The following is a 15,813-nucleotide window of genomic DNA, read 5'->3' as shown; positions in this document are numbered from 1 at the left end:
TAGATCAGCAAGGGATACCCCTTCTGATTCCCGGGAGGCAGCTCCGTAAAAACACTGACAAGTGCTTCATGGCGGTTGTGTCTGGCACACAACCCCACAAGGTGAGCGGACAGCCACAGTGGTACTTATCCACATTTATTTTAATTAATGTTATGAACATACTACTCTTAGAGGAAGCTCTGCTCTCTCCCTTTTTTCATACCCAGCTTGCAAGCCTAACAAAGCAAGAGACCCCCTGCAGTGAAAAAGGGAGGGAACAAAGTCCCTCCAGCCCAAGCCCCCCAAGTCATAATATACCAGAGTGGGCCAAAAACTAGGGGTCTCCAGAGGTTGAAAGCCCGCTAGAAACAATAAAAAGGAGTGCCCCGTCCTCTAAAATGTGGCCCCAGTAATTGAAAACTCCAGGTAGAGGGGCTAAGGGGGGGGGGGGGTAAACATACTCACCTAGCACCATACTCACCTGAAGATGTCTTCATCCAAACTTATGGATGCCTGCATCACGTCATGCTGCTACAGACCAGGACGAGCAGGGAATATAGGGGGACCTGGACCCAACGGTACTACCCCCAAGTGCTGGCCGTTGGCGGGAAGGGTTAACGGTATTTGTATCTTATGCACCTTAGCCGCATATGGGGGAACAGGTAGCGCCATGCTCCTGAACCCCCACCTGAAAACAGTGAAAAATAAAATGAATGAAAGAAACTAAACAGTCCCTATCTATAAAACAAAATCCTAGGACACTAAGCTAAAACTGATTAGCTCAGGTGCCTGGAGGCAGGTATATCCTGCTGGGAGGAGCCGACCTTTTTTGTTGCCATAGTGTCAAGCCTCCTAGAGACAGCAGCATATACCCATAGCCTGTGTCCCCCAATGGAGCCGATAGAGAAAATAAATGTTCACCCGATACATGGAGTAAAGATCAGATCATGACAGATTGAACCAGGGACAGAAATGCATTAAGGATTATGATACATCATTGTAAAAATGTCTCCCGCACTCTGGAATGAATATTCCTAATGCATTACCCTATCTCTCTCCACTAAAATTTTTTAGAAGCAACCTAAAAGCCTAGCTCTTCCAAAAAGTGTAAAATGTAATAAAGGAATAACTGAACACCTAGAAAACAATGCATCAATTTTTTTTCCATGTTCAGCTCGTCTAATATCATACTGATATACCCTTTTTTGCCAGTTAAACAACAAACACACTAACCAAGAAACTAACACAAGCAGCCTTGATTCTATTCATGTATACTACAAAAACATATAATAAAAAAAAATGTATCCCAGCTTCCTTACAGTTAACAAATATTTCTTTTTTACATAGCACAGGCTATAAACAAACTGAAGTGGGTGGCAAAAAATAGATATGAATGAGATAATAAAGTACTAGACTTATATAAGATTTTTAAAGGGGTTGTCTGGAGAAAAGTGTTTTGTTTTGTTTTCTAAAAACATGGCTGGGTTGTCAGCGTAAACAAAAAAAAAAGCAAACTATGCTTTCCTTTCTTGGTTCCCATAGCCTCCGGTATAACAGCTTCTGGTCTCCAGAGAACTTCACTTCCTGGTGCTGGGGGCTAATATATCACTCTGCCTGTGACTGACAGCAATAGATACAATTCTCCTCCAAATAAAAGCAAGGTAAAATCATGTTTAATTAATGTTTAATTACCCACAATGCAATGCATTTCGCCGGAGTTCCGCTTCTGCCTGAAGAAGCGGAACTCCCGCGAAACGCGTTGCATTGTGGGTAATTAAACACCCTGAATTTTATCCTGGTCTCAGCTCTTGATTTTACCTTGCTTTTATTTGGAGGAGAATTGTATCTATTGTTGAGCATTGAAGCTTGGAGAGGCTGCAGAGACCTTTGGTCTCATCACCTTTCATCACGTCTATACATTGTTGTACTTGGATTGAGTACAACTACATCTGGTAAGCACAGCTCACATTGTGCGGTTATGCCCTTTATCTGACGATAATACACTACGGAGCGCATCCTTCTGTTTTTTTTGTCTTTATGTGACTGACAGCGGCCGTAGTGACTCCTAGCACCAAGAAGCTAAATTATATGGGAGCAGTGATACCGGAAGCTACAGGGACTGAGGCAGGTAAAGGTATAGGGGTTTTTATTTTTTAGTTTAAGCAGGCAGCCTGCCCATATCTAAAAAATATATATATATATTTATTTATTTTTTTGTCCAACCTTTGTGACGGTAGACTACCACTATAGGTTGCAAAGCACTTATACAACCATTCACAGAGAGTTGAAAAATGATATCATTATGATGTAACTCACAGTGGGTGAAGTTTATTTACAGACTCATCCTCATGAGTTCTCTGCAAGTCCAGCAAGATTTTGTTAATAAGCGGAAGACAATATCCAAATGCGATCTCCAGTTTTTCCTCTTTGTTGATCCCATATTCCTACAGAGAAAGAACAGAGCATGACTTAAATTGGCAAAATTAGTGTATTAAATATAAAGGAAACCGTTGTTCCAGTGTTTCAATAGGTGAGGACACTATGCAGAAGTTTGGACTCAAGTATTGAATATGTGGTGTGCTATAAATAGCCACATAACCCTTTTACAATACGTTTAATGTAATGTAGCATCTACACTTTTTTACTGTTAAGAGACAGACATTGAAATATGTTTTGTTTTTCTAATCTGTTTATTTTCTCAATGTCATTGTTCATTACATTTTTTGTACATTATTATAGGATCAGCCATCTGGCTTGACTTGTTTTGACAGCATTTAGAGTTATGCTTTACAGCAACCCCAAGTGGACATAGGAAACAATAGACTGAAGCTGCCCCATTGAGTGGAAAATATGTTTGGGAGTACTCTATCACCTTTGCTACATTTACAGCGCTGCGTTCCTTGATCACTGCATCTCCAGAAGCGGTGATTGGAACGGGATGAGTGATATCTATCAGCAGCCATCCTGGCATATCGCCCAGGGGGATCCTGAGACCCCCCCCTTGTCGTCGATCGCCGTGATTTGCCAATTACTTCTGACTGGTGAATCACAGCTTTTCTGGGCTGATCGGGGTCAAAGGCTGTTTGGGCATGCTGGGAGTTGTAGTTTTGCAACATCTGGAGGGCTACAGTTTGAAGACCACTGTATAGTGGTCTCCAAACTGTGCACTTCCAGATGCTGCAAAACTACAACTCCCAGCATGCCAAGACTGTCCAGGCATGCTGAGCATTGTAGTTCGGCAACATCTTCGGCATTCCGGGCATGCTGGAAGTTGTAGTTTTGCAATAACTGGAGGCACACTGGTTAGGAAACATCGTCTGTTTCCTAACTCAGTGTTTCCCAAACCGTGTGCCTCCAGCTATTGCAAAACCACAATTCCCACTATGCACTGACAGACCATGCATGCTGGGAGTTGTAGTTTTGCAACAGCTGGAGGTACATTGGTGCGGAAACACTGCAGCAGTCTGCTACCTAACTTAGTGATTCCCAACCAATGTGCCTCCAGCTGTTGCATAACTACAACTCCCAGCATGCACGATCTGTCAGCGCATTCTGGGAGTTGTAGTTTTGCAACAGTTGAAGGTTAGCGGCAGCCCCCCCCCCCCCATGTTTACGTTTGAGCTGCAGCAAATTTTCTGCCTCAACCCCTCACACTAGAATTGATAAAGATAATAAAATTGATGTATTTAGGGGCCATGGCAAGGATAATTATAGATGGTAGGAAATCGAGAGGTTTCAAGTTGTTTAGAGGAACAAGACAAAGTTGTCCCCTCTCTCCCCTGATATTTGCAATGGTCATGGACCCTTTGGCTAGTATTATTAGAGATGACACATTGATAATGGGATTTGGAGAAGGGAAGAGAGGGGACAAAATTACATTGTATGCAGATGATATTCTGATGTTCTTGGAGGACCCCAAAAGATCTTTATCAAGAGTAATGGAAATAATAAGTAGATATGGTAGTTTTCCTGGAATAATGAATAATTGGTCAAAGTCAGTCATTAGGCCGTTAGGAGAAGAAGATATAGGACAGACAATTGGAATAAAAGTGATTAAAAAAAAAGGAGAAAAGTTTAAATATTTGGGGATATACCTGTCAAAAGAGATAGGGAATTATCAGCAGATACATACCATAAAATTATGCAAATATATGGAGTGATTTAAACCTATCTAAAGCAGAACGAATAACTCTGATTAAATCAGTAATGTTGCCAAAGATCTTGTATTTATTTGGATCAGACCCTTCTTGGTGTGAGACTAAATTGTTCAGGAAAATTATCTCAATATTTAACTCATTAATTTGGGGCAGGAAAAGGGTAAGAATCAAGTTGGAGTACCTATGTCAGATTAAGGGTAAGGGTGGAATAGCGTTTCCGGATATATTTAGGTACTTTCTGGCGGGGCAGATTTATTTTTTGATTGAGTTGAAGAAATTTGCCTTTTTTGAATTCTTGCTGAGGAATTTTTGGATATTTTCCAATTGTTGGAGTCCGGGAAGTTGGAGGAGATGAAATGGAGGAAAATCATAATGGTTAAAAATCTGGTTAAAAGATGGGGGATGTTTAGGAAAGAGATGAATGTAAAAGGTGTATTGGATGTGGCACCGGTGTTGAGTAATAGAAATATATCAGAGATTAATAAATTGGAGAAAAGTAAATTGTTTAAAAATAAAGGTTGTGTTAGAATAAAAGATGTCTGGGAAAAAGGTAAATTCAAGGAATGGATAATATTGAAAGAAGAATTCAACTTAAAAGGAGGGCGGTTGGTTGGAATATAATAGTATAAGAGGAACCTTCATGGAGTTTATTAGTAAAGGGGGAAATATACAGGTGATGTATCCGGATATTTTGAATAAAATTATGAGTGGTAATATAACAAATAAACATTTCATATGTTTATACAGCTATAGCTAAGTTACATAAGAACAAATTAGTACATAGAAGCACCTAACAATGGCAAGAGGAGAATGGTGACATAGAAGAGGAAGGGTGGGACGTAATAATGAATAATATTAATTATGTATCACCCAATATGAATCAAAAGATAATACAATTTAATATTGTGTATAGACTTTATTATACGCCTTTTTATTTTTTAAGAGAAAATAGGATTAAGGAAGGATAGCAGATGTAATAGGTGTAAAAAAGAAAAAGCAGGACATTTACATATATTTTGGAGTTGTCCTGCGATTGTTGACTATTGGAAAGTAATATTTAGTAAAATTGGAGAAATAACAGGTGTAAATATGGAGTTTTCCCCTAGGATGGCAATTTTGGGAGATGATACGGGGTTATGCCCGTCTTTTGATTGTTAAAAATTGGATATCCCCTACTTGTTTCAGTAGCATCGAATGGTATAATAATATGCAGAGAATGGAAGGATAAATTATGGGGGGGGGAGTTGAGGAGAGAGAGTTATAGAAATTTTTTTTTTTTTTTTATTGATGTGAAGGGATGGGGATTTAGTGGGCTGCAGGGTTAAGATTATTGTTTAAAAGTATAAATATAGGGGAGGAATTAGGTAAAACTTTTGATGGAATGTCACTGGTTCTGGCCTCCTAACTCCCTGCCTCCTATGTTGATTATTGTTTGTAGGAAGGGGGGGAGGGTAATGGGGTAGGGCAGGGGTCTGCAACCTTTAAGACAAAAAGAGCCACTTAGACCAGTTTCCGAAGAAAAGAAAAAAAAACTGCGAGCCGCAAAACCCCCCTCCCCTCTGATGCCCTGGTTGGGATACACTGGCATACACACACAAAAGGGACTACAACTCCCAGCATGTGTCATTTAGGAGTCTTCAGTCTGTGGTTTAACACCAGCATGCTGCCTCTGTAGTCTACTGGGAGTTATAGTTCACCAACACCTCTATTGTATCTTAGTAGTCTCCTGGGAGTTGTAGTTCACCAACACCTCTATTGTATCTTAGTAGTCTCCTGGGAGTTGTAGTTCACCAACACGTCTATTGTATCTTAGTAGTCTCCTGGGTTGTTGTTGTTCACCAATACCTCTATTGTATCTTAGTAGTCTCCTGGGGGTTTTAGTTCACCAACATATCTATTGTATCTGAGTAGTCTCCTGGGAGTTGTAGTTTACCAACACCTCTATTGTATCTTAGTAGTCTCCTGGGAGTTGTAGTTCACCAACACGTCTATTGTATCTTAGTAGTTTCCTGGCAGTTGTTGTTCACCAATACCTCTATTGTATCTTAGTAGTCTCCTGGGGGTTTTAGTTCACCAACATATCTATTGTATCTGAGTAGTCTCCTGGGAGTTGTAGTTTACCAACACCTCTATTGTATCTTAGTAGTCTCCTGGGAGTTGTAGTTCACCAACACCTCTATTGTATCTTAGTATTCTCCTGGGAGTTGTAGTTCACCAACACCTATATTGTATCTTAGTAGTCTCCTGGGAGTTGTAGTTCACCAACACCTCTATTGTATCTTAGTATTTTCCTGGCAGTTGTAGTTCACCAACACCTCTATTGTATCTTAGTAGTCTCCTGGGGGTTTTAGTTCACCAACACCTCTATTGTATCTGAGTAGTCTCCTGGGATTTGTAGTTCACCAACACCTCTATTATATCAGTAATCTCCTGGAAGTTGCAGTTCATACACCAGTGTTTCCCAACCAGGGTGCCTCCAGATGTTGCAAAACTACTACTACCAGCATTCCCTGGTTGGGAAACACTGGCATACACACACATAAGAGGGACTACAACTCCCAGCATGTGTCATTCAGCAGTCCCCTTCACCCCATCATTCCCAGTATGATATTTATTCCCCTGCAGTCTTTACATCCCCAGCCTGTGTAATATGTCTCCTCACACATAGAAATCTTCCCCAGCCCCTGCAGTGCAGTATGTCTCCTCTCCCCTCACCCGCTCTGTGTTTCCCCTGTGCAAACATGAAACCTTCCCGTGAAAAATTAGGTCCTGTGTGTACAGAGCTAGGGGAGGGGAGGAGCTTTTCCCCCGTGAAAACATGAAACCTCCCTGTGAAAAATGAGGTCCTGTGTGTACAGAGAGGGGGGGGGGAGGAGCTGTGTCCGTCCCCACTCTCCCACTGTCTCCTTGTATTATGCAGAGCTGCGCTCCTCCCCGCTGTAGCTTCGGAAAACTTGCCCCTCCCTTTTTCACCTCACACCGGAGCCGCGGCGAAGGTGTAAAAGAGCCACATTGCCGACCCCTGGGGTAGGGGATACTGGTGTAAAGACGTAGTTGCATATGGACTATGTTTTTGAGATTTTTGTAAATTTGTAAATTAAATAAAGATAAAAAAAGTTCAGCTTTGAACTTAAAGCAATAAAAAAAAAAACAATCTGAAAAAAGAATGATCCTGCTCTTTCAACACATAAATTAACAATAAAAACATGGACACTAACCTGTGGGATTATGATATCTGCCAACCATTTGGAGAGTTTAAAGAGTTCATCAGTCCCTTCCAGGTTGAGTGAGCTGTTGTGTTGAACATCATACTTGACACAATCATATATATCAGGAATCTTGCTGATATCATAACGCCCATTTTTCATGCGAAAATCTCTCTCCAGCTTGGTCCATCGTTGTAACATCAACTCCAAAGTCTCACTATGATATAACTGTAGATCTAGGGACAATGAGGTAATACAAAAACATGATGTGGCTGACTGTCCTGCCAAATCTTACACACAAATCCAACAAAGCTCCAACTTTTATTTTATTTTTTAAACATGGAACACTTCATGAGTTCCACTTCTGACCCTGATGGATCTCTGCTCTCCCTCTCACTCTTCTTCGTGTAAAAGAAGATCTTAGAGGAGAACAGTTTAAGTGTAAATAAGCCCATGGCCAGATTAGGCTAGTCATCTGAATTTCAGGCTTATCTATGCCCCAGGGCTGCAATGCCTCTCTCTGCTGATACCTAAAGGAAATAAAAGTAGGTGGAGCTTCTCACAGGGCAATGGAAAGCAAAGTATAGGTAAACGAAACATACAAGGGTGACCGCTCACCTTTTTGGGTTGTGTAAACAGACACAACCGGTTTGTAGGTATAGTAATAGATGGTGCCGACTTCCAGGGATTGGCGTCAGCCCTTGCAAGCTGAGGAATACACAGGATATACCTGTATTTTCGGTGCAGTCCATCAAGCAAGGACTGTGGGTGGACTGTGCCGAAAATCCAGGTATTTTCTCCTTTCTGTGTATCCTGTCTCCCCACTGATGTCATGGTATCTCCGGTGTGTGATAGACACACGCTGCTCCTGTACATGCGCCATTCACAAGAAGGGTCTACAGGTTGATTGAAGTCTCACTGCACAAAAGTCACATGTACAGGAGCCATGTGTGTCAAACACACACACACACACACACACACACACAGGGGATGCTGTGACAACAGAGGAGAGAGAAGTTATGGCACCAGGCCATAGTTGAACCCAGGTCCCACCTCTTTGACTGTCCCTGACAGATGAAGTTTTTTATTTTTTTTTCCGTAGTAAAATAAAGCAAGGAAATCTTAAAGGAATGAAATGCTTGGAATATACAGCAGGAGAAATAAGAATTGAACATGTCCGCATTTTTCTCACTAATTATATTTCCAACGGTGCTATTGGCATGTACTTTTTCCCAGATGTTGATAACAACCCAAGTACCGTATTTATCGGGGTATACCACGCACCGGCCTATAACACGCACCCTCATTTTACCAAGGATATTTGGGTAAAAAAAGGTTTTTACCCAAATATCCATGGTAAAATGAGGGTGCGTGTGTGCGCGTGTATACCCCGATATACCCCCAGGAAAGGCAGGGGGAGAGAGGCCGTCGCTGCCCGCTTCTCTCCCCCTGCCTTTCCTGGGGTCTAGAGCCCTGCTGACGGCCCTTCTCACCCCCTTCTCACTCCGGCGTGCGTCCCCTGCGTCATTGCTATGCACGGCGCGGCGCACTGACGTCATGCGCTGCGCCGTGCAGCGCATAGCAACGACGCCGGGGACGCACGCCGGAGGCCTACAGCAGCGCGGACCCGACCCAGGTAATTATGCCACCGGGGATGGGGGGAGGCAACGGGGCAGCGGCGCCGGCAATGGGTGCCGCTGCCCCTTCTCTCCCCCTGGCTGTCGGCGCCGCTTCTCTCCCCCTGGGTATCGGCGCCGGCAATGGGGCGCCGGCACCGATTGTCAGGGGGACAGAACGGGCAGCGGCGCCGATAGCCAGGGGGAGAGAAGGGCCGGCAGCAGCGCTCTAGACCCCAGGAAAGGCAGGGGGAGAGAAGCGGGCAGCAATGTCCTCTCTCCCCCTGCCTTTCCTGGGGCTGTATCGGCGTATAACACGCACATGGACTTTAGGTTAAAAAAAAAACAACAACAAAAACAAAGAAACTCACAAATAAGTTATGTGTAATGACACAGGGAAAAAGTATTGAACACATGAAGGGAGGTGCAAAAAGACATGGAAAGCTAAGGCATGGAAAGCCAAGACATGTGCTGAAATCTGTCAGTAATAAAAAGCAATCCAACCCCTTGTCAGTGCAAATTAATATCAGCTGGTTCAGTCCCAACTGATGGCATACAAAAAGGTCTCATTGCCAAGGTGTCACACAAGACACATCTTATGATGTGTAAAAGCAGAGAGCTGTCTCAAGACCTTTGCAACCCAATTGTTGCAAAACATAACAATTGTGTAGGTTACGTGTGTTCATCTAAGCTTCTGAATGTTCCATTTAAAACAGTAAGGACCCTAATATAGGAAAGAAAAAGATCAGACAATCATTTCACCATAAATTTGCCTCGGCTAGGTGCTCCTTGCAAGATTTCTGACAGAGGATTAAAAAAAGAATAATCACAAAAGTTGGCCAAGAGCCAAGGACCATTTGTGGAGAGCTTCAAAAAGACCAGGAATTAACAGCTACTGTGGTCTCAAAGAAAAGTGTAAGTAATGCACCCAGCAGTCATGGCCTGTATGCACTCTCACCACACAAGACTCCATTGCTGAATAAAAATCATGTTGAAGCTTGTTTGAAGCTTGGTGCTTGTTTGAAGTTGGCTGTACAACATTTGGAAAATCCAGTGAAATACTGGGAGAATATAGTGTGGTCAGATGAGAGCAAAACGGAACAGTTGTGTTGCCATAATACACACCATGTTTGGAGGAGAAACTACACTGCATATCACCCTAAAATCACAGTATGACCAGTGAAGTATGGAGGTGGGAAAATCATGGTGTAGGGCTGCTTTTCAGCAAATTGTACTGGTAAATTTGACATAATTGAAGGTAGGATAAATGGGCAAATTTACCAAGACATTTGTGACAACAATCTGCTGCTATCTACCAGGATGATGAAGATAAAACAAGGGTGGACATTTCAGCAAGACAATGATCCCAAACACGCACCGAAGGAAACTTTCAAATGGTTTCAAAGAAAGAAAATAAAGCTGCTAGAATGGCCCAGCCAATCACTTGACTTAAATCCCATTGAAAATCTATGCAAAGAACTGAAGATCATGATTCATACAAGAGGCCCACAGAACCTTTAAAATTTGTTTGTGTAGAAGAATGGGCCAAAATCCCACCAGAGCAATGTATTCCACTAGTTTCTCCAAACAGGAGGTGTCTTAAAGCTGTAATTACCAACAAAAATGTTTGTACAAAGTATTAAATAAATATCAGTAAGTATGTTCAATACTTTTTCCTTGTGTCATATCACATTATTACACAACTTAATTTCTAAACTTATTTGTTATATATCGATTACTTGGGTGTTACCAACATCTGGTGAAAATTTCATGTCAACAGCATCTTTGGAAATAATATTTAGTGAGAAAAATGGTGGCGAGTTCAATAATTATTTCACTCCCTGTAGATGTTCATACCTTTTCACACTGGTTTACCAACTAATTTCATGTAACAGATGCACTTTAAGGGTAGGGTCACACTGGGAGGATACACAGTGTATTTGACGCAGCGAGAAATCTGCCGAGCAGCAGGAAATATGCTGTGTATGCCCTAGGAGCAGACACCGGGCTTTCCCTGCCGCAGCCCTGCATCTGCAATAAGGTTCGGGAGCAGGTTGCGCGTCACAGTTATGCCGGTGCGTGCAGCCGGCCTCCAAACCTTATTGCAGACACAGGGCTGTAGCAGGGAAAGCCTTTTCCGCTGCTCGGCAGACTTCTCTTAGTGTCAAATATGCAAGGTATCTGCCCAGTGAGACCCTACCTTAAAAAGTGTTTTCATATACAATATACTCAACAAATATTATTATTAAATAGACACTATAGCTTGTAACTCCCAGCCAAGAAACCTGGGAATTACTGACAAATAAAACTGGATATGTGCAGTGTACAATTATACAGCTCTTTATAGTATGGCAAAAACCCCAGCAGCTCACCTGCTGATTTAGGATCTTCCAAACGTTGATGGATCTGAGATGTCAGACTCTCAATGAGTGCAAATACCTCATCACATGTCTTCACGGGATTCTTTATGGACTCCATAGAATTAAGCAGAGAACTGCTATTTGTAGGGGCTAGCTATAGAAATTTAAATAGAAAAACCTAAGCATTTATGCACTTACAGGTACAGAGAAAATGTCTCTTGCCTCACATTTATTGCCTAAACTGAAATTGAGGCGGCTATATTCTAGAAACAGGGCGCACAATGAAATGAGATGTGGACTTGCTCTTTTAAGTACTTTCTGTAGCAGGTGTTGCTTAAAAGGGATTGTATGATATCCAAGAGACTGGGGCAGGGGTGCAACACCAGATACAGCCTATAGACAACAGTGCTAAATGATTACATCTTACCTAGTGGCTGTCAATATCCAGTATCTATGAAGTTCAACTGGTGAAAATCATGATGCTAACAAGATAAGGAAAGAGCTCTCAGCAGAACAACTCAATTCAGCATTCTATTTAATCACTGCCACAGTGGGCATAAAATAATGCATATGAAATAAATTTGTATCTAAATGTAGCTAGAGTATACTTTATTATTACTTTTATTATTATTTATATAGTGATAACACAGTCTGCACTATCTAATTCTTTGTGCCTTGCGATAAAGGAATACATTAGCAAAATGGCATACCAACGTAGAATGGGGCAAAAAAGTATTTGGTCAGACACCAGTTGTGCAAGTTCTCCCACTTAAAAAGATGAGAGGACTGTAATTTTCATCATAGGTATACTTCAACTGAGAGACATAGGTATACTTCAACATGAGAGACATAATAAGAAAAATCCATAAAATCACACTGTCTGATTTTTAAACAATTTATTTGCAAATTATGGTGGAAAATAAGTTTTTGGTCACCTACAAACAAGCAAGATTTCTGGCTCTCACAGACCTGTAACTTCTTCTTTAAGAGTCTCCTCTGTCCTCCACTCGTTACCTGTATTAATGGCACCTGTTTGAACTTGTTATCAGTATAAAAGACACCTGTCCACAACCTCAAACAGTCACACTCCAAACTCCCCTATGGCCAAGACCAAAGAGCTGTCTGTCAAAGGACACCAGAAACAAAAAATTGTAGACCTGCACAAGGCAGGGGAGACTGAATCTGCAATAGGCAAGTAGCTTGGTGTGAAGAAATCAATGGTTGGAGCAATTATTAGAGAATGGAACACATACAAGATCACTGATAATCTCCCTCGATCTGGGGCTCCACGCAAGATCTCACCCCGTGGTGTCAAAATGATCACAAGAACAGTGAGCAAAAATCCTAGAACCACACAGGGGGACCTAGTGAATGACCTGCAAAGCTGGGACCAAAGTAACAAAGGCTACCAACAGTAATACACTACACTGCCAGGGACTAAAATCATGCAATGCCAGACGTGTCCCCCTGCTTAAGCCAGTACATGTCCGGGCCTGTCTAAAGTTTGCTCGAGAGCATTTGTATGATCCAGAAGAGTATTGGGAGAATGTCATATGGTCAGATGAAACCAAAGTAGAACTTTTTGGTAAAAACTCAACTTGTTGTGTGTGGAGGAGAAAGAAGGCTGAGTTGCATGATGATGATGCTTTGGGGCTGTTTTTCTGCTAAGGGACCAGGACTGATCCTTGTAAAGGAAAGAATGAATGGGGCCATGTATGATGAGATTTTGAGTGAAAACCTCCTTCCATCAGCAAGGGCATTGAAGATGAAACATGGCTGGGTCTTTCATAATAATAATTTGCAAATAAATTCTTTAAAAATCAGACAATCTGATTTTATGGATTTTTTTCATAAATTCATCATTATGTCTCTCATAGTTGAGGTATACCTATGATGAAAATTACAGGTCTCTCTTTTTAAGTGGGAGAACTAGCACAATTAGTGGCTGACTAAATACTTTTTTGCCCCACTGTAAATAAATACTCAGAAAGGCAAGGTCTCCATTGGTTTCAGCTAGTAACTACATTTGGGTCATTTTTCAAGCATATCCAAGTTTTGGCTCAGACTCAAAAGTGAACAGATACGTCAGCACACATTTTTTTGCCAACATACTCATGCCTCAGAAAGCACAAATGTGATGTGAAAACACTCTTAGGGCTGGTTCACATCACGTTTTCCGTCATACGGGAGCGCATACGGCAGGGGGAAGCTAAAACCTCGCGATCCCTTATGCTTTCGTATGCGCTCCCGTATGTAATTCATTTCAATGAGCCGACCGCAGTGAAATGTTTGGTCCTGCGCTTTTACAACTGGACCTAAAACCGTGGTTGACCACGATTTCAGGTTCGGGGGAAAAGCGCATACGGAGCAAAAATGAGCCGACCGGACCGAACGTTTCACTCCAGCCGGCTCATTGAAATGAATTACATACGGGAGCACATAGAAAAGCATACGGGAGCGCGAGGTTTCAGCTCCCCCCTGCCGTATGTGCTTCCGTATGGGAGAAAACGTGATGTGAACCAGCCCTTAGACACACATACACTACTATGAGAAGACAATATGTATTTGGAGGGTAAGTACATGGGGAAAAAAACAACAACAGCATAAAAAGAAGATAAAATATGCTGGCGGTCCCTGGGTTGGATTTTAATCTTGAACCCCCAAAACTACCTTCTCATGGTCCTCCTCAGTGAAATCTGCATCCCTCTGCATGATCTCATGGAGACGCGCCTTCACTTTTTGTTGGCAGCTGCTTAAGGAATCACTGTCACTGTCTAGGAGTCCGTTCATGTTTGCGCTTTTCACCATTTGAACCAAAATGGGTGTAAGCTCACCTTCTAACGCCAGAAGACCCTATAAACAATTTTATTATGTCAGTAGGCCCACTTTCATTCAACGAACTGTATGTTCACAAAGAAATTGGTTCAGAGTATTGCACAGTAAGTAGTGACAAAAATAAAATGCCAAATAGAACACAGCAATAATAAAACCTTTCCATGAATTCTTACAGTCTAGACACCACACAGCCTGTCTTGAGAATAGAAATAAATTGTGAAACACTAATAATGTACAATTTACTATGAAATTACCTGGGAATTATTCATAATCTGAATATGAAGGACTTATTCATTTTCAAATTCTTGCTTTTGCTTGCAAATTTAACATGTACTTGGGTGTCAGGAGTAATATAACTTTTCTTATCGTCCTAGTTTTTTGGCCGCTAACCTATGCACGCTCCCGACGGGGGCGCAGCATAGATGAGCTAAGGGCGGAAGTTGTATTCCCCCCACCAGCAAGCATCAGTGACGTTGCGCCTGCTGGGGAAGTCTGCCTGGTAAGTGAGCACACTACCAGGCAGACAAAAATATATTTCTAAGGGGGTAAAAACATTTTTAAAGGCAGGGATGGGGTAAGGGATAGATGGGCAATAGGCAGGGATAGAATTATTATTTTTTTTACATGGTGGGAGCTACTGTTAAATATCTTCTCCACCTAATATCCAGAAAAACATGTCTGATATTAATCACCCTCTTCTGGCAATGTGCAATAAAGGGTCCAGCATTCTTACATCTTCATTCTATCTCTATTTTCCTGTGGCCCCCACTACAGCTCCTATAGATGATGTTACCCTGTTTTATCTCCTTCCTGAGCAGTATATCTCCAAAGTTATATATATCTAAGCTGATCTGCCGTTTAGTGGTCAAAGTAAATTTTTATCCTAAACTCCACACATGGCTAGGATATTCTGTTGTCACCCAATGCATGTAAGATCTACCATCACATAGGCCCTTCCTTCTCACTATAGAAGATACCTCTTTCAGCAATGAATATGTTTTTCAACAACACTATAATACATAGAGCATTGCAAACTTCTGAAATGTGAATGTATTCTTAGTAAGGACCCTCAAGTCGTATATCCAAGAAAACAGGCAAACAAAGACAGATGTACAAGATACATTGTTCAGGAATTATTTAAAGGGGTACTCCGGGTAACCAAAACGTATCCATTATCCACAGGAGAGGGGAATAAGTGTTTGATCAAAGGGGATCCAACCACTGGGGACTGCAATCTCTGAAACATGGCCTGGCTACTCATCCTCAGAAGTGCGAGTATGACAACCTGCTTAGCCAATCCTGTCGCAGGGGTCCTGAGCGGGCCGTCACTCCCACATGTCCCTGAGGACATGGGCCACTCTGCTCTAAAGATGGGTGCATAGCTGAGCCCTGTTGCAGAGATCCTGTAAAATTAATGCCTTTTCCCATTTGTCAAATAAAAAAATAAAATTTCAAAACATAAATAAACATAATTGATACCGCTGCATGCAGAAAGGTCAATACTATGAAAAAAAATAATATCAATTCCAGATGTGCCACTTTTTGATCAGCTTGCATCCTGAAAATATGGAATAAAAAGAAATTCCAAAAGTCCTAGTGTGATCATTATGGCTTAACATCAGGCGTTAATCTTAAACTCAAAACAGATTGTTGTTGTGAA

General features: G+C 41.7%; 1 protein-coding gene across 11 annotated transcripts in view; it reads right to left on the bottom strand.

Annotated features, from left to right (window-relative positions):
• The window catches only part of PPIP5K1 (diphosphoinositol pentakisphosphate kinase 1), a 206,128-nt gene that overhangs the window by 113,253 nt on the left and 77,062 nt on the right, over positions 1–15,813 (bottom strand). For all 11 annotated transcript variants that reach the window (XM_056572092.1, XM_056572093.1, XM_056572095.1 and 8 more), the window contains 4 exons: positions 13,989–14,171; positions 11,331–11,472; positions 7,355–7,578; positions 2,296–2,423 (listed from right to left, as the gene is read on the bottom strand). In XM_056572092.1, coding sequence (XP_056428067.1) covers positions 2,296–2,423; positions 7,355–7,578; positions 11,331–11,472; positions 13,989–14,171 — 677 coding nt within the window. The remainder of the gene's footprint in view (positions 1–2,295; positions 2,424–7,354; positions 7,579–11,330; positions 11,473–13,988; positions 14,172–15,813) is intronic.

This window comes from Hyla sarda, chromosome 4, assembly GCF_029499605.1.
Source record: "Hyla sarda isolate aHylSar1 chromosome 4, aHylSar1.hap1, whole genome shotgun sequence".
Lineage (NCBI taxonomy): Eukaryota > Metazoa > Chordata > Amphibia > Anura > Hylidae > Hyla > Hyla sarda.
Note: the sequence above shows the minus strand (reverse complement) of the source record. Positions and strands in the feature narration are given on the sequence as shown.